Genomic DNA, 19,473 nt, shown 5'->3' on the forward strand with positions numbered 1-19,473 from the left:
CTACTACATATCACGCACTGGGCTAAAACTTTAATAATCACAACAGTTCTGAGAAGTGTGTTATTATGGAATCCAATTTATTCCTGAGGAAAAAGGTTTAAAAAGTTTAAATGACGTTCATAAAGGCATACCAAAAAATTCTTAGCATTCAATATCATCTCATTTTGATGTGTAATGTTCTTTGCCTATTTCAATACACTAAAGAATATTCACTTGGAATTATAACTTCATTCAGATTGTCTTTTCTACAGATAACTTCTGGAAGTCTGAAGTATATCATTCAGATGGAGGTGAAGAACAACTCTATGATAAATGAATTTATTTTGCTAGGACTCACAAATTCTTGGGAACTTGAGATTTTCTTTTTTGTGATTTTCTTCCTTGCCTATATATCCATCTTGGCTGGGAACTGTCTCATTATACTCATGGTGACTTTTGACTCCCACTTGCACTCGACTCCCATGTACTTCCTTCTTGCCAACCTCTCCTTACTTGACATAATTCTTTCCATTGTAACTCTCCCTAAGATGATCATAGACTTCTTCAGAGAGAGGAAAACCATCTCCTTTTGGGGCTGCATGGCACAAATTTTTCTGGCTCATCTCTTAGGAGGAAGTGAGATGATTCTTCTCATAGTAATGGCTGTTGACAGATATCTTGCAATATGTAAGCCCCTCCACTATACTACTATCATGAATCATCGAATTCTGGTGGGAAGTGTACTGTTGTCATGGACAGTTGGTTTTGTGCACACTATGAGCCAAATGACCTTTATGGTGAGTCTGCCCTTCTGTGGCCCCAATATGATTGATGATGTTTTCTGTGACCTTCCCTTGGTGTTGAAACTTGCCTGTACTGACACTTATGTCCTGGAACTGCTGGTTGTTGCTTTCAGTGGGCTGCTTTCCCTGTTTTCCTTCATTGTTTTGCTTGTCTCCTATATTGTTATATTAGTTATTGTATGGCATCGCTCCTCTAGTGGACTGTCTAAGGCTCTGTCTACACTGTCTGCTCATATCACAGTGGTAATTCTTTTCTTTGGATCCCTAATCTTAATATATGCTTGGCCAGTTAATAGTTATTCATTAGATAAATTTCTTTCAGTGTTTTACTCAGTTGTTACTCCTCTACTGAATCCAATTATCTATAGCTTAAGAAATAAGGAGATGAAAGCAGCCATGAATCGACTCAGAAGTCGACACGTCTGCTCTAACACACACTTCTAAATGATGATGAAGTTTATTTTTTATTTTACATGAGAAAATATTTCTTAAAATAACCAATTATCTATATATGTGTATGCATATTTTAAAAATTAAAATGATCTTATTTTCAAAGTAATTTTTAAATAATATTCTAGAAATAGATTTATGTGTATTTCTTGTATCCCTGTCTTTCCCTTAAGTTTGAGACCCTCATAACTGGAATTTAACTCAATCTTTGAATTAAAAATTAGAAATTTCAGAAAAGATCTGTATAGAAAATTATCTCTAAGTAGATTCTTTTAAAAATATTTTCTGTTCCTTGTTCCTATGATCTTTTGCTATTATTTGAAATTAAGCTCAGTTTGAGCTTGATAAAAGATGAGATGGGGTACTGAGGGAAAGTCTTGAAAAGTTGAATGCTTTAAAGACTTAGTCTCAGAGTAAAGTTTTCCAAATTCTTCATGAATGTCAAAATATATATTTAGGTGCTGCTACCAGGAGTAGCTAAATGCATTTAAAAAGAATAATTGAGTTATAACTGTGCCACCGATTCATGTTATACAACATAGGTTGTAGTGTTAATAAGGCAGTTATGCTTACCCGAGCAAAGGGCATGACTATGTCTCATCACCATAAGAGTGGACACATTGCACAAAATGACAAGAACCTGTTTACATGAAACACACATACATACACAGAAACACAAACAAACTATTACAAAAGAAACAAAAATCTTAGGTATTAAAAATCCTTTGAAGTAGCTCTCTGGGCATTTTTTTGTGCAGTGCATGATGTCATTACAGCTAATTGAGATTGCAAAAATTCAGTCTATATGGTAATTTTGCATGTAGAAAGCTAAAAATAATTTTTTAATCAACAAGTCTTTGTATATTAAAATATATTTTATTCTTTTCTTTTGTTTTTGCTTTGATTAGATTTATTTTTGTATTCTAATCATTATTTTTTTACACTTCTTACTTAAAACAAGGAATTTTTTGAAAAAGGGAGAGAAAACAATCAAAACACTGAAAAATTATGTAGCCATCTATAAGGTTAAACTTTGGTTAACCCCAACCTTCCCTGCTGATTCCCTTTAAAAGCTGATAGATACGTCTTCTCAAAGGTCTTCTTTGGGACAAATTGTGTTGGGTTTTTTTTTTTTTAATTTCAAAGCATTCAGTTTTATTTATTTGATGGTTATTGTTGTTTCCATTTTCCTCACTCATTATATTTCACTTTGCATCAATTCTGGAATGTCTTTCCATATTTCGATCAAGGTCACCAAAGTCACTGTTTTTAATGACACATTTTGTTCCATTACACTCATGCATCTAAATTTATTTGGCCATTCCCCAGTCAGTAGGCAAATACTTTGGTTGCAGTTCTTTATTATGTCAACAAAAACTAAAATATGATTATAAGTACATTGCTGTACACATATATGGAGTTTCTTTTTGGTCAGTGCCATTCTGAGAGTATTTTCATAGCAACGAAATCTCTGGATCATCAGGCATGGGCATTTTAGTCATTTTGATTCCGTAGTTACAAAATGGTTTCCACAATATTTACAGTAACACACATTTCCATCAATGTATCAAAACATTAAGCATTTATTAAGCCCTTTGTTCAATGTTGATGACCTGGAATATGGTCTAAACAGTTACTATTTTCAAGGAGCTCACTGAAAAATGTGGACACAACTTACAGACAATTATGGGTAAACACTTTGTATTAAGTATATATTGAAGGTATTATGAGAAGGAGAGCATTAGCATTAAGGGAACTCAGGAAAGAATTTTTGTTTTTAATATGGAGCTTTAGATGAGACTCAAAAGAAACCAGGAAAACTAGTAAAGGGTAATGAGAAGGGAAAACGTTCCAAGAATGCTACATAACTAGTGAAAATTCGTAAAGATGAGAAATGGAGTGTCTTTTCAAATAACAGTAAGGAGGCCAGCATGACTATATTCTAGAGTACATGAAAGGCAATAGGCTTGTTTAATAGTCAATAAAGATTTTTAAGTGCCTGCTACATGCTGGGGATTGTGATAAGCACTGATAACACTCTCAAAAGGTAAAGGAGAGTCTACTTTTTAAATTCTTTTTTTGTTAATTTTATTTATTTTCAGTGTTCTACAATCATTACCATATAACTTAGATTTTTCCCCCTCCTTCCACTCTACCTCCCCCCTCCCTTACTGAGACTGTATACAATTTTATATGGGTTCTACACATACATTCCTATTAAATGCATTTTCACTATAGTCATGCTGTGTAGAAGAATTGAAATAAATGGGAGGAATCATATAACAAACCAAAATGTAACACAAAAGAAAATGATCTGCTCCATTCTGTGACTGAATTCCATAGTTATTTCTCTGGATGTGGGAGGCATTTTAACTTAGAAGACCATTGGGAATTTTTTTTGAGTCCTTGCACTGCAATGAAGTTCCAAGAATACCAGGAAAAAAAAAACTCACATACTGTGGTCGTGGCTGTTCTCCTGGTTCTGCTCCTTTCACTCAGCATCAGATCATATAAGTCTTTCCAGGCTTCTCTGAAATCTTCTTGTTCATTTTTTATAGCAAAATAGTATTCCATTACATTCATATACCATAATTCATTCAGCCATTCACCAATTGATGGGGATCCCCTTGATTTCCAGTTTTTGGCCCCTGCAAAGAGTGCTGTTATAAATATTCTTATGCATATGAGACCCTTTCCCATTTTTACGGTCTCTTGGGGATACAGTCCTAGAAGCGATATGGCTAGGTCAAAGGGTATGCATATTTTTGTAGCCCTTTGGGCATAGTTCCAAATTGCTCTCCAGAGTGGTTGGATCAGCTCACCGCTCTACCAACAATGAATTAGTGTTCCAATTCTCCCACATCCTAGGAGAATCTGCTTTTAGAGAATCCCCAATCAAATGGGAGAGACGATACACAAACACCTATTACATGCAAGCTATCTACAGGATAAATTAGAAAGGATTATCTGATGAAAGTTACTATAATTGAGGGACATCCAAAAAGATTCCTTTTATCAGAAGGACAACACATATATGTGAAAATACATGCAAAGTAGACAGAATAAATGAAGGTAATAATAGTTAAGTGTATAAGGTCAAAATGGTTTTATTTCTTGAAAAGAAACACTTTACAAGTATGAATTGCTTGATACTTTCTGTGTACTTATTGCTGTTCTGGAAATTCATTGATGTTCACTGGCTTTTTAGGCCTGCATTAGGACCCTGCATTTGAACTTTAAAAAGGTATTTGAGAAGAAGACACATAATAGCAGAGAGATAAGAAGGAGATAAATCTATTAGGGACATATACACTCAGGCTGTTACTCAATTCGATATCAGTGGTCTTTCTCATCTTCTGTGTGATTCACAGGAGAATATTTTGTGAAGCAGATTCAGATGCATAATTTCTCTTCTTTCGTAAAATTCACCAAATATTTTAATGACCAAGGATCTAGTCTTTCTTATGTAGCTTAGGGGAAAGACTATGATTCTCTAATAAATCCCAGGGGAATTTGCTGTTATGATTTCTAGTTCATTGTTACATAAAAGTTTTTCCCGTAATTATTTTCCTTGTCTGGCACTGTATATAAAGTTATGTCCCTAAAGTGAGAGGAAAAGAACCAAGAGGAAAAAACTCTCCATCTGTTTATATCTCTTTGAGGTCTTTACCTAGAGTGTGTGTTCTTTCTTCTTTGCCAAAGAAGACCATGCCATCAGAGAAATGATGACAATGCTTGCACTTGACTTCTTTGTTTTTGAGTGAGGGAGGCTTGTGCAGGTCACCAGCCTCACTTCTCCTCCAGAGCCATCTGAATCCAGTGACCAGATATTCATCAGGCAGACTGGAGATGACCCAGGATGAGGCAACTGAGGTTAAGTAACTTGCCCAAGGTCACACAGCTAGTGAGTGTCTAGTATCTAAGGTGAGATTTGAACTCAGGTTCTCCTGGCTCCTGCACTGGTGCTCTATCCACAGCACCACTTAGGTGCCCCCTCTTTCCCTAGAGCTGGTAGGTTGAATAACCAATGCTAATCTACCGGGATTTTTGTGTAATAAACACCTAACAGATTTATATATAGATTTTTAATTAAATAGAAAAAAAAATCTACACTCCACTGAAGGGTGAATATGATTTAAACTTCCCAGACCTATTTTCTCATCGAAAAGAGAGGATTCCCCTAGATGGTTTTAGATGTCTATTTCAAGTTTACTTCAATAATGTGATTTTAAGAAGAATGGGTTATTCTTAGTCAACACCTGAGTGACTCTTTCCAGGGACCATAAAATCAGGAGATCTAATGTGTTTACCATTCATTTTCCTGATCCATTTACCAAGTGACTGTTCAATTCCGCAAGTATTTATTAGCCTCATTTTATATTCTTGACACAATTATTGACATTGAGGGCACAAAAATAAAAATTATGCAGACTGTGTATTGTATTTAGGTTTGCCACGAGTTTTATATGCAATATTTATTTGTACAACTATAATTATTCCCACTTTTCCGATACAAAACGCAAAACAGTAGTAAAATTTGACCATGGTCACTCACATATTAAGATTATGAGAGGCAACATTAATTTTGTAAAGCACATATAGTTCCCATTCTACTCCAATATGCTGCCTCTCGTGTGCACAAATATGATTCAAGTGAATAGTGTTCAGCACAATAAGTAAAAAATGTGGGAGAATAAGATGTAAATAGAAATAAATCAATGATGTATGGGAGCAGATTTGAAAAAGGAGTAGTGATAAATGAATATAATCAAGACATGGAAGATAGTCTATAAATACTCAGAGACAGAAGAGGGAGAAATGGTATCAGTACAGAGATAACTGTCCCTGTTAGCTACAATATAATCTATATGAATGACCTTTGATGTCATGCTTCAAAGTTTGCAAAAATTCTACATGTAATATTAAGAAACTAGAGGACATGAGGCCATGGAATGACCTGTCCCTATCATTATGAAGATCGTTTTGACAAGTATGTGAAGACTAAAAAAGATATGGGAAAGAGTAGAATACACATTTTATATGTCCATTTAAATAGTCCATTTTTATTTCTTTCAATTAAATTAATATATATTCCTCAAGGGCAATGGTCCTGAGGGTCTGAATTAAGTTAAGAGCTAGGTGGAGAGGAGTAATTGATATTGGAATGATAATGGGGACATAGAAACACCTGGAATTTGCGAATTTTTGAACTGGGACAGGGGGAAGAAGGATAAAGATGAGGAAGGAAAGTAAAAATCAGCATAGAGGTTTTCATTCTGGGAAATAGAGGATATAACATGGCGGAAAAATAGAGAACTAAGCATGTACATAGCACATAGTCTGTTCTAGGCATTTGAGAAATATGACCTTATTTTATCCTCTCAATAAGCCTGCAAGGTAGATAGTGGTATTATCCCCATTGTATAGTTGAAGATTCTGAGGCAAATAGAGGTTAAATGACCAGAAAAAAATGTACACTGAACCAACTCTTGTCAGTCTCCACGGAGGTGACCCAGCAAGTAATTGTAAAAGGTTAGATTTGAATGGAGGTTTTCTTAATTCCATGCCCACCTCTCTATCCACTGTAAATCAATACTTACTTATAAGCAATAACAATAGGGAATTTAAGTGAAAGGTATTTCAAGCATTGAAAACAACATGAGTTAAAACATAGAAGCAAGCTATTCAGGAGGAGATTAGGGAGTAGAGAATCATTTTTCTAGGTGCTGTGACCATGTATCTTGGCCTTTTCCTCTGCTCTAGCATCTAGAATGCTTATAGGAAGGGGTTTCATTGTTCTTCACCTTTGCAACAACTCACTATGTAATATAGCACATAGAATACACTAGTTGCTTATGTAATATATTCTGATTTTACCTGAAATTCATCACCTGGAACAGGAATAGAAGTGATAGAATTTGATACCAGGTCCATATATAGATATATGGAGAATTTGAGTTTTAAATACTTGGCATATTATTCTGGTAAATTTAGCAAGTTTTCAGAAAGAAACATAGAATTGGAGTTCAGAATAGAGACAGTGTGTGGATAAATAGATTTGGAATGTATCGGCATAGTGTTCATAATTGAGGCCATGGGAGAGAATGGAGCTAGCACTTGAGAGGACCCTGGAAAAATAAGCCTGCAATACACAAACATCATGTACATGAAACATTTTATTCACATTGAAATAAGAAGTTGATGGAGTGCATTTAGTCATGGTACCTTCATTACATTTCTTATTACTTAGGAAGATTTTTTTTTTTTTTGCTAGCTGTAGGAAGAGTAGATTACAGCTGGGAATGATTAATATCAATGACAGCTTTTTTATTTCAAAATTATTTTTAATTGCATTCTGGTTGTCTGAGCTGAAAGAAAAAGCCCCACAAAGATACACAGACTTAAATGAAAAAAAATGTACCTTTGTTTATATTTACTAAATAATGGTACTCATTCTTCAACTCCATCTACCAATTATATAAAGATTTTTGCTGAAATTTTTATCTTCTGTAATGTCAATCAATTGTTCTTACAAACTGATCACAATTTGCTATGTTTTCATATTTTCTTTTTTTATTATTTTATCTGTTTTCAGTATTCTACAATCACTCCCGTAAGTGTGAAAATTTCTCCCCCTTCCTCCCCCCTTCCTCTCCAAGACAGCATGAAATCTTATATGGATTCTACACATGCAATCTTAATAAGCACATTTTCACATTAGTCATGTTCCATAGAAAAATTAAAATGAATGGGAGAAACCATGAGAAAAATCAAACCAAAACAAAACATAACACAAGAGAAACTGGTCTGCTTCATTTTGTGTTCCAATTCTATAGTTCTTTCTCTGGACGTGGATGGCATTTTGCCTCAAAAGTTCTTTGGGAATATTTTAGGTCCTTGCTTTGCTGTGAAGAGTTATGTCTATCAGAAACATTTCTAGCACACTGTGGCAGTTACTGGGTACAGCGTTCTCCTGGTTCTGCTCATTTCACTCAGCATCAGTTCATATAAGTCTTTCCAGGTTTTTTCTAAAGTCTGACCATTCAGCGTTTCTTACAGCACAATAGTATTCCATTAGATTCATATGCCACTACTTGTTCAGCCATTGCCCAATTGATGGGCTTCCCCTCAATTTCCCGTCCTTGGCCAGCACAAAGAGTGCTGCTATACATATTTTTGTACGTGTGAGTCCCTTTCCCATTTTTATGATCTCTTTTGGATACAGTCCTAGAAGTAATACTGCTGGGTCAAAGGGTATGCACATTTTTGCAGCCCTTTGGACATAGTTCCAAATTTCTTTCCAGAATGGTTGGGTTAGCTCATAGCTCCATCAGCAATGAATTAGTGTTGCAACACTCCCACATCTTCTCCAATATTTATCATCTTGCGTTTTTGTCATGTTAGCCAATCTGATAGGTGTGATATGGTACCTCAGAGTTTTTTTGATTTCCCTCTCTCTAATCAATAGTGATTTAGAGCATTTTTTTCGTATAACTACATATAGCTTTAATTTCTTTCTCTGAAAACTGCTCGACCGTTTATCAATTGGAGGATGACTTGCATTCTTGTACATTTGACTCAGATCTTCATACATTTTAGAAATTAGACCTTTATCACAGACACTATTTGCAAAAAAAAAAAAAAATTCCCAGTTTTCTGTATCCCTACGAATCTTGGTTGCATTGGGTTTGCTTGTGCAAAATCTTTCAATTTAATGTAATCAAAATTATCCATTTTGAACTTTATAATGTGAGTTCTTACCCCAGAAGGTGGGATCCTTCTACCATAGACTTCCATACTTATTGACTACTGTGCCTTGAGTAGCTAGCCTATTCCACTAATCTACCCCTCTATTTTTTAACCAGTAACGAGTGGTGTTGCTGATTGCTACCTTATGATATAATTTGATATCTGGTAAGGATAGACCAACTTCCCTAGGATTTCTTTTCATTAATCCCCTTGATATTCTGAATCTTTTGTTCTTCCAGTTTAATTTTTGTAGCTGTAGAAACCAGTTCTTTGGTAGTTTGAATGATATTGCCCTGAATAAGTAAATGAATTTACCTATTTTAGAAGATTACAAAGTAATTCAATTCAGTTCAACAAGTATTTATCAAGGTCAACGGTGATAACGATCTGAATTATTAAATAGCTGTGTGAGTGGAGAACAGGAGGAAGAGTATAGGAATATCAGGGAGTTAGAACAAACAGGAACTTGCAAGATATTAGGGATAGAGCAAATCAATGCTTTAGGGTAACACACAGGACAAAAGATTTTTAAAAACAATGTAAGGGAAAATCTTAAAGTTAAAGTGGGAATGCAAGAGAATACTAGGTGTTCCTTATGAATAGAGAAAATATAACTTTCTTTACATTTATTGAACTTCCCATATCAAGCCTCAATTGAAACCAATAAAAATGGAGGCATTTCATTAGGAAGAAAATCAGAAATTATTTGGAGTTACTTCTTAAGTCAGGATTTTTTTCTTTCTCCTGGTAACACTTTGTTCTCATCAGAAAATGTTTATTGAATACATAGTGATCATTTCAGTAGCCTGATTCTTCAGGTTCTCCAAATCACACTAGTCATTCTTGTCTGTGAACTGTTAGTTCCTCTTGATCAGTGTAACAATGTCTGTTTAATGCTTTAAATAAAATTTGCATCCTTTGTCATAGACACATATCCTCACCTAGAACATATTTACAGTAGACCTTGAAACTTCCTATATATCTCTCACGCTAACCTGTTACATTCACGTCTTCAGTAAAGTCGTGACTCCTTTATTGATAGGCACTTTCATGACAACTCTCTGAGTTTTATGAATGATTACTGTGGATATATCTGAGGAAAGAAGTTGATAGAGATTAAATAACTTGCCCCAAAGTGTTTAAAAGATGTTTTAGCATTTTGATTCATCTGTTTTTGATATGCGATTTATTTTTATTGTTTATATACACAAGAACACTCACCTAAAATTGTGATTCTTTTCAGATTGTCTTCCCTACAGAGAGCTTCTGGATGCTCAAAGTACATCAAGTAGGTGAAGATGAATAACTCTATGATAAGTGAATTCATTTTGTTAGGACTCACCAATTCTTGGGGTCTTGAAATTTTCTTTTTTTTGATCTTCTTCCTTGCCTATACATCAATCTTGGCTGGAAACTGTCTCATTATACTTATAGTTACTCTTGACTCCCACTTGAACTCGACTCCCATGTACTTTCTACTGGCCAACCTATCATTTCTTGACATGACTCTTTCCACTGTTACTGTCCCTAAGATGATCATAGACTTCTTCAGGGAGAAAAAAACGATTTCTTTGTGGGGCTGCATGGCTCAAATGTTTCTAGCTCATCTCTTGGGAGGTAGTGAGATGACTCTTCTCATCGTGATGGCTGTTGATAGATACATTGCCATATGTAAACCCCTCCACTATACAACTATCATGAACCCTCGAATTCTGCTAGGAAGTGTGTTGCTATCATGGACGGTTGGTTTTGTGCACACTATGAGTCAAATGGCCTTTATGGTGAGTCTGCCCTTTTGTGGCCCCAATGTGATTGATGATGTTTTTTGTGATCTCCCCCTAGTGTTGAAACTTGCCTGCACCGACACCTATGTCCTGGAGCTGCTTGTCATTGCTGACAGTGGGCTGCTTTCCTTGATCTCATTCGTTCTTTTGCTCATATCCTATACTGTAATATTAGTCACTGTCCAACATCGTTCCTCTGGTGGGCTATACAAGGCTCTGTCTACACTGACTGCTCATATCACTGTAGTAACTCTTTTCTTTGGACCAGTCATCTTAATCTATGCTTGGCCAGTTAGTAGTTATTCATTAGACAAATTTTTTTCAGTTTTTTACTCAGTTATCACTCCTCTCCTGAATCCAATTATATATTGCTTGAGGAATCAGGAGATGAAAGCAGCCGTGATTCGACTGAGAAGCCGACACATCAGTTCCAATCCAGCCTTCTAAATGATATGATTACCAAATTTTTATTGTCACTCTATATGATAACTCTCAGAATGATCAATTTTTCTGTTAATATTTGTTAGCATAGACTTTACAAATAAAAAATTCGTTTTATTATCAAAAGAGTGTTTAAATAATATGCCAGAAATGGTTTTTGTTTGTTTTTCTGCCTGCCTCTTTGCATCTGAAAATTTTGCTTAATTTGGAGAACTTCATAACTTAAATTTAATCAAATTCTCAAAATCATAAATCATAGAAGACTTCAGGAATATTTCTATAGAAAATTATGCCTACATCTTATTGATTTTTCTAATTTCTTCCATTCTCCAGTCCTCTGATCTTTTGATATTACCTGAAACATTGCTTCATTTTAGTTTAATAATCAGTTTGGAGAAATGTTTGAATTGTGGAATGATTCAGATACTAAATTCAGAAATGGAGTTTACCAGATTCTCCATGAATGCCTAAAAAGAGTTCAGATGCTAGGAGCAAGGATGGTTTTATACATTTACAAAGAGCAACTGAGTAAAAACCAGACCCCTGATTTATAATGTACATTGTTGCATACAATTGCAAGCACACATTGATATGGAACACAGACACATATACACATATAATTATGAAAGAATTAAAAATCCTATGTAATTCAAAAAATCAACCACTGGAACAGCTTTTCTGTTCTTTCTACAGTGCATGATGTTATTAGCCAATTGAAAATGGGAAACGCAATCTAAAATAATCATTGAGTATCTATGGAAAGTGAAATTTTGTAGCTATCAATGAATCTTTATTTTTCAGATAGTTTTTATTCATATCTTTGGCTGTTACATTGTCTAAATTTTTCTCCTATATTTTCCCCCTATACCTTCCTACAGGGTTATCATTTGAAACCAGAAATGGTTTTTGAAAGGAAGAAAAGGATAACATCATCACATTTAAAAACTTCTGATATTATCTGTAATTTACAATACCTCTCCAACCAAACAAAAGTGAGGCAGGATGTGTTTTCACATATCTCTTCTTTTGGACCAATCAATTAAAAAATATTCTCAATAACCAGCTTCATTTGTTTGTTATTGTCTCTTCCCTTAACATGGTTGTCATTCTTTTCCTGGCTCTTACTTATTTCACTTTACATTCATTCCTAGGTATCTTACCATATTTTTGTTTAGTCACAAAGATAATTATTTCTTATGGCACATTAATACTTGGTTATGCATCACAATTTGTTTAGCCATTCCCCTGTCAATGGGCTTGAATTTTGAGTATGACTCTGTGCTAGAACAACATCAAAATAAATATTGGTATAATATAATGGTGTACACATATGGAGTCTCTTTTTGTTCAATGCTTCACTGAGGGCACACACCTAGCACACGAAATCTCTAGATCAAAAAGCATGGACATTTTAGCCACTTTGCATAATTCCAAAAGAGTTTCCACAATGTTTGCAGTAATGCACATGTCTATGAACATCTGAAATCAATCCAACAAGCATTTATTAAGTACTGACTATGTATCAGGGACTTTGCTTTAAGCACTGGTGATAAAGTATTTTTAAGAGTTACTACTCTTAAGACAATCACAAAATCACAAAAGTATGTCGACATTATATAAACAACTATGTCTAAGCACAATACATAAATTATATATTGGACAGTATATAATAGGGAAGATAAGAGCAGTAAGGGAACTCAGGAAGGGGTTTCTGTGGAATGCGGAGATTTAAGTGAGACTTAAAGGAAGGCTGAAGAGGATGAAGAGGTGGGACAAAATTGCAGGAATCAGTGAAAACCAATTAAAATTCATGTCTTTGTCAAGGAACAACATGGAGGTCAGGGTCATCAGAGTAGGAAGACAGTGGGGTCAGTTTATACTCAGTAAATATTCAAACGCACCTACTACATAGCTGATACTCTACAAAGCTCTAGGACCTCAAAGAATGGGAAAATACAGTATTTCTTTTTAAAGAGTCATCAATACAACGGGAAAGATAATATGCAAATAATTATGTGCACCCAAGCTATATACATAATATATATGAAAAAATTACCTGAGGAAAGGCATTAGAATTAAGGGGCATCCGGAAAAGCTTATTTTATGTTGGAGATTACATGTATGCATTATTCATATGCAAAATAGAATGTAATGTAGGAGATAATAGTTTTTCTTAAGGGAGGTTGTTGAACGGATTTAGTTAGAGGGTAGCACTTGAGCAAATTCTTCAGGAAACAAATTACTTTTAAAGTTGGAAATGAGTAAAGAATGTGTTTTAGGAGAGGGAGATAGCCAGCATAAAAATATAGGTTTGGGAAATAGAATGTCTTATGTGAATAATGGTAACAAGGGCAATCTGTCTGTATTGCAAAGTGTGGCAAAGGAAGCATTTTGCAAAAAGTATTAAAAGGTAGGTTATGTTCAGGTTGTGAAAGGGTCAGATGAGTCCACTCACAGTTAAGAGTGTGGTATGGTTAATTAAGCAGCAAAACAGATTGATAAGCAGCAATTACATTTGAAGTGGTTTAAGTCAGAGAGAGAGAGAGAGAGAGAGAGAGAGAGAGAGAGAGAGAGAGAGAGAGAGAGAGAGAGAGAGAGAGAGAGAGAGAGATCATGAAAAACAAAAGGAGTTTCCTGGAGGAGAGAGTGTTTAATAGTATCAAATGGTTTAGAAATACTGAATTGCTTGATAATTGAAGAAAAAAGTTTCCAAATTTGGTAATTAAGAGAAATCGTTAACGTTAAAGAAAGCAAGTTGAATGATGTGGTAAGTAACCAGATTGCAGAAAGGAGGTAAATAAATAAGGAGAGAAAATGGAACCAAAAAGTGTAAATAGTTTTTCCTAGTAGTTTGGATATGAAATGTAGAAGATGATGTGTAAAATTATAACTTGAGGACTTAATAATTTTAAGTGAAATTTGTTGTTTTTTTTTTTTTTAAGCATGGTGGAAAGTGAGACATTTCTTTACCCTAAGAAATGATACAAGACATATTCATTCATTGTTCATTGTCAATAGTTGTTCAGTCATTTCAGTTGTGTCTGGCTTCTCATGAGGCCATTTGAAGTCCTCTTAACAGTGACACTGGAGTGGTTTGCCATATCCTTCTCCATCTCACTTTACAGATGAAGAGTTTATGCAAACTGGGCTAAGTTACTTTTGAGGAAAAATATACACATGCAGGTATACACATGTATGCATACATATATGTGTATTAGGTAAATATGTCTCTATACACACATATATCTTGAGATATACATACATACAAACATATATATACATATACATACATACATACACATATATGTGTATATATATATAAACTCTACTTGTAACAGTGATTTTGTTTTTCTTCCTTTCTCAGTGTGGTGGTTGGAAATGTGGAAGGTACTGGACCTGGACTTTTAGTGATTTTAAAAAGTAATTTAAAAAATTATATCTCTAATACTTATTGCCCCACGGGCAAAACACTGAGACAGGTAGGCTTAAAGAAAGTGTCCAGATCTGAGCCAGGATCCTGCCTGTGTGGATGAGTTATTGAAGGAAGGAGGTCTAAACCAAAGCTCATGCATGAATTGAAGTGAACTCACTTCATGATCTACAGGTCATAGGATGATTGGATTTAGATACAGAAAGGGTGTAGAAATACTCTAGTACCTACAACATTATTAGGCTGCAGTTCTTGTGAGGTAATGAATTCGCCTGGAGCAGAATGTGATATTAATTTCATGAAGTATACAAGACTTGAATATTTGACGGAATTTTCCTTTTTAAAAGGAGAGATTAGTTTTGTCAAAGGGATAACTGGAAATCTTGATACTGCCTATATCACTTGTAAATTAGCCTTTGCTTTTGTGTCCCTCACATGCTAGGCTTACATAGATTGGTGTACAATTTTGATTTTAAAAAGATGTTGGAGAAAAAACATAGCAGAGATAGGAGGGAAAGAAACTCATCAGGTACATATGCAATATGAGATTGGTAAGTTAATCTATGCTCCATTGGGATTTCCACTCTTTTTCCGTGTGATTCATAGAATATTTTCTAAAGCAGGTTCACATGGGTAATTAGTCTATTCTTTGGTAAAAACATGTCCAATACTTTATTCACCAGGAAATTAATCTTTATCATGAAGTTTAGGGAAAAAAGAAACTGTCCAAACATAATGTGATTCTCTAATAACTCCCATGGGTATTTGTTTTTCTTATTTGATGTGCATCATTACAGAAAGATTTTTCCTGTATTTTTTTCTTCCTTCCTGAGAGTGCATATAATTCTCTCTTCCTCAGGCCACAGGAAAATAACCAAGAGTAAAATTTCAATGTGTTCATAGAGCTTTGAAAAGGCTGTTCCATGAGCTCTTTGTCTTGAACTGGTAGGTTGAATGACCAATACCAATATACTGGGATTGCTGTGTAATAGGCACCCAATACATTTCATATAAATCTGGCACTTCAATCGAAACTATATATTCTTTCCACTGAAAAGATGAATATGACAATTTCTCCAAATCTCAACTTCCTCTTCTGTAAAAGAAGTAGGTGGTATTATATGGTCTCTGTGGTGTGTGACTATGATTGTATGATGTTACAGCAATTTTTAATCAGCATCTGAGTGACTCTTCCCAGATTCTGTTCTACGATAGGTTCAAGAGGAAGGTGGTGTTATTATCATTGTATAATGGAGGATCATGAAGCAAACAAAAGTGAAGTGATTTGCCCACGTTGAAACATCAAGTAAGTGTCTGAGGCTGGAAGTGAATGTAGGTCTTCTTGAATCAATAACCAGGTCGCTATCCACTGTGCCATCTAGATGTCTATTTACAAGCAATAAACTTGGGGGTATTTAGTGAAGGTTATTTCTAGCACAGAAGATAGTGTGAGCAAAAGTACAGAAATAAACCATTTAGGAAGTGATTAGGAAATGGAAAATCATTTTTCTAAATGACTTGTCAATGTACTTTGCCCTTTGCCTTTACTTTAGCATCTAGATTCCTTACAGGAAGGGGCTTTCTTTTTCGTGTTTGCAGCTGCACAATCAAATGAAGCACATAGAACATACTAGATGTTTTATGTAATGTATTTTGATTTGATGTGAAACAGAAGTTGATATGTGGCACGTGTATGAGCAAATTGCATTTCAAATGCTTAGAAGATCATTTTGGTTGAGATAAGACATATGAAGAAAGATGCTATGTGCATCCAAAGAAAGGCCGATAAATAGAATAATGTATAGAATGTATTTGTGTAACCCTTTGTATGGTGGCTTTTGGTGGAGATCAAACAAAAATAAAGAAATTTACATGATAATTTTGCTATATATTTGAAAGGAATAGCAAGTTGTGCATAGTAGATTTGCAGTTTCAAGTGCAATCTTCTTTATACTGTACTATGTTATGGAAATGCTTGTTTTATTCTGTAAATCAAAAATGAAATGAAAACAGAGATAGCTAGTTTTCAGATGGAAATACGGAATTGGAGTTCAGAATAAAACAAACATTTTCATATGCATAGTGGGGATAATTCAGGTTACAGGAGAGCATGTAGCTTACATTAGAGAGGGGCAATGGAAAATATACGTGCAATAGGCTAACACACTGTAAATAAAACATTTTATTCTCTTTGCAATAGAAAGTTACTTGAGTGCATTTAGCAAGGGTCACTTGGTCACATTCCATATTTTACAGAAAGGTTTTGGGGGGGCGTTTTTTGGTATTTTTGTTTTTGCTAGCTGTGAGAAAAATAGATTGCAGCCCAAAATAGGTAATATTAATGACATAAGTTGAAAGATTTTTAAAATAATCCAATTAAGTTCAAGAAATATTTATCACAGTGAAAGAAAATGAGGGTTTGAATTAAGTTGGGTAGTTGTGTGAGTGAAGAAAGACAAAAGCGATATTAGGAAGTTAGAACCAACAGGAAATATTAAGTTATTAGACAGAGAGAATGATGATCAATGCCTTAGAAAAATACACAAGGCAATAATGCCAAAGGAGTTAATTTAAGTACAATTCAAAGCCTGGTCCAACCAATCTCATTGCCATCATAACCAAGTGTTACCAAATGTTATGTTTATAGAAATTTATAATACCTGAATCAAAGTTTGCATCGATCATACAGACAGACAAAAGCATTAGCTAGGCATGTTATCAACAATCAGTTCAACATAGCTTTTTTTTTTTTTTTTTGAAAACCTGCCATTTGTCTTGCACTCTGTGGAGACTTGGGAATGGAAAGAGAAGTGAATGGAAAATTAAGAGGCAATTATTAACACCTGAAATGTATGAGGCGCTGGGCTAAAGGCTTTAGAATTATATTTAATTCCCACAAGTACTCTGAGAAAGGTTTTATTATGATTTCCAATTTATTGCTGAGGAAACATAAGAGAGATTAAATGAGTTGCAGAATGGTATTCCAAGAGATCTTAGCATTGAGTAGCATCTTGTTTTTTATGTGTAATATTCTTTGCCTATTTCAAAACACTAAAGAATATTCACCTAGAATTATGACTTTTTTCAGATTATCTTTCCCACAGAGAACTTCTGGATGCTTGAAATATATCATTTAGATGGAGATGTAGAACAACTCTATGATAACTGAATTTATTTTGTTAGGACTCACCAATTCTTGGGAGCTTGAGATTTTCTTTTTTGTGATCTTCCTTCTTGCCTATATATCAATCTTGGCTGGGAACTGTCTCATTATACTTATGGTGACCTTTGACTCCCACTTGCACTCGACCCCCATGTATTTCCTCCTTGCCAACCTCTCTTTACTTGACATAATTCTGTCCAGTGTAACTCTCCCCAAAATGGTCATAGACTTCTTCAGAGAGAAGAAAACCATCTCCTTTTGGGGCTGCATGGCACAAATTTTTCTGGCTCATCTCTTAGGAGGCAGTGAGGTGGCTCTTCTCATAGTGATGGCTGTTGACAGATATGTTGCAATATGTAAGCCCCTCCACTATACTACTATCATGAACCATAGAATTCTCGTAGGAAGTGTGCTAGTCTCATGGATGGTTGGCTTTGTGCACACTATGAGTCAAATGGCCTTTATGGTGAGTCTGCCCTTCTGTGGCCCCAATGTGATCGATGATGTCTTTTGTGACCTTCCCTTGGTATTGAAACTTGCCTGCACTGACACTTATGTCCTGGAACTGCTTGTTGTTGTATACAATGTGCTTCTTACTCTGATTTCCTTCATTCTTTTGCTTGTCTCCTATATTGTTATATTAGTTACTGTCTGGTATCGCTCCTCTACTGGACTGTCTAAAGCTCTGTCTACACTGTCTGCGCATATCACAGTGGTAACTCTTTTCTATGGGTCACTGCTCTTAATATATGCTTGGCCAGTTAGTAGTTATTCATTAGACAAATTTTTTTCAATGTTTTACTCAGTTATCACTCCTCTGCTAAATCCAATTATCTATAGTTTAAGGAATAATGAGATGAAAGCAGCCATGATTCGATTCAGAAACCAGCACATCTGCTCTAAGACAAATTTCTAAATGATAGTTAAATTTTTTATAGTACACGACAAAATATTTCTTAAAATGACCAATTATATGAACATATATGTTTGTATTTATATATGTGCTTGTGCATGCATATTTTACAAATAAAAATCCATCTTATTTTCAAAACAATTTATAAATAATAATCCAGAAATAGCTTTTCTTTTCATTTTCTTTGTCTCTGACTTTTACTTAATTTTGAGGCCACTAAAACTGGAATTTAACTCAATATTAGAACTATAAGTTGGAGATGATTTCAGTGAAGATCTGTGTAGAAAATCATCACTTGAACTATATTATTTCTAAAATATTTTCCATTCTTGGACCTTTGATTTTTTTACTATTATTTGAAATATAGGTAAGTTTCAGCTTGATAAACAATGGGGACAGATCGGTAAAGGTTTTAAAAGTTGAATGCTTTAAAATCCAAGAGTGGAGTTTGCCACGTTCTCCATGAATGTCAGAACACATTTTAGGTGCTTCTACCAGGAATAGCTAAATACATTTACAAAGAATAATTGAATAATAGCTATACCAACGATTCATGCTATATAGTGCAGGTTATACTGTGCATAAGGCAATCAAGTTTACCCTAGGAAATGGCATAGATAAACGGATAACTATAAGAGTGAAGTCCAGATGAGGACACATTGCACACGATTACAAGTATCTAATGACATGAAACACACACACACAGAGACACTATTCTGAGAGAAACAAAAATCTTATGTATAAAAAAACCACCAACTTTG

General features: G+C 34.7%; 2 protein-coding genes and 1 pseudogene across 2 annotated transcripts; all 3 read left to right on the top strand.

The window, feature by feature from the left end:
- The first annotated feature begins 284 nt into the window (after positions 1–284).
- LOC140513584 (olfactory receptor 4K13-like) lies at positions 285–1,226 on the top strand. Its single transcript, XM_072623370.1, has one exon. The coding sequence runs from the start codon at positions 285–287 to the stop codon at positions 1,224–1,226; it is 942 nt and encodes a 313-aa protein (XP_072479471.1).
- Positions 1,227–7,336: 6,110 nt separating this feature from the next.
- On the top strand, positions 7,337–11,212 carry LOC140513535 (olfactory receptor 4K13-like). Its single transcript, XM_072623279.1, has 2 exons — positions 7,337–7,345; positions 10,280–11,212. The coding sequence occupies exons 1-2, from the start codon at positions 7,337–7,339 to the stop codon at positions 11,210–11,212; spliced, it is 942 nt and encodes a 313-aa protein (XP_072479380.1).
- A 6,561-nt stretch (positions 11,213–17,773) lies between these two features.
- Positions 17,774–18,715, top strand: LOC140514108 (olfactory receptor 4K13-like; annotated as a pseudogene).
- Positions 18,716–19,473: the final 758 nt, after the last annotated feature.

Source organism: Notamacropus eugenii, chromosome 7 (assembly GCF_028372415.1).
Source record: "Notamacropus eugenii isolate mMacEug1 chromosome 7, mMacEug1.pri_v2, whole genome shotgun sequence".
NCBI classification, from domain to species: Eukaryota; Metazoa; Chordata; class Mammalia; order Diprotodontia; family Macropodidae; genus Notamacropus; species Notamacropus eugenii.

Coding starts and splice junctions, on each gene's coding strand:
- LOC140513584 (XM_072623370.1), top strand. CDS start 285: ATGGAGGTGAAGAACAACTCTATGATAAATGAATTTATTTTGCTAGGA.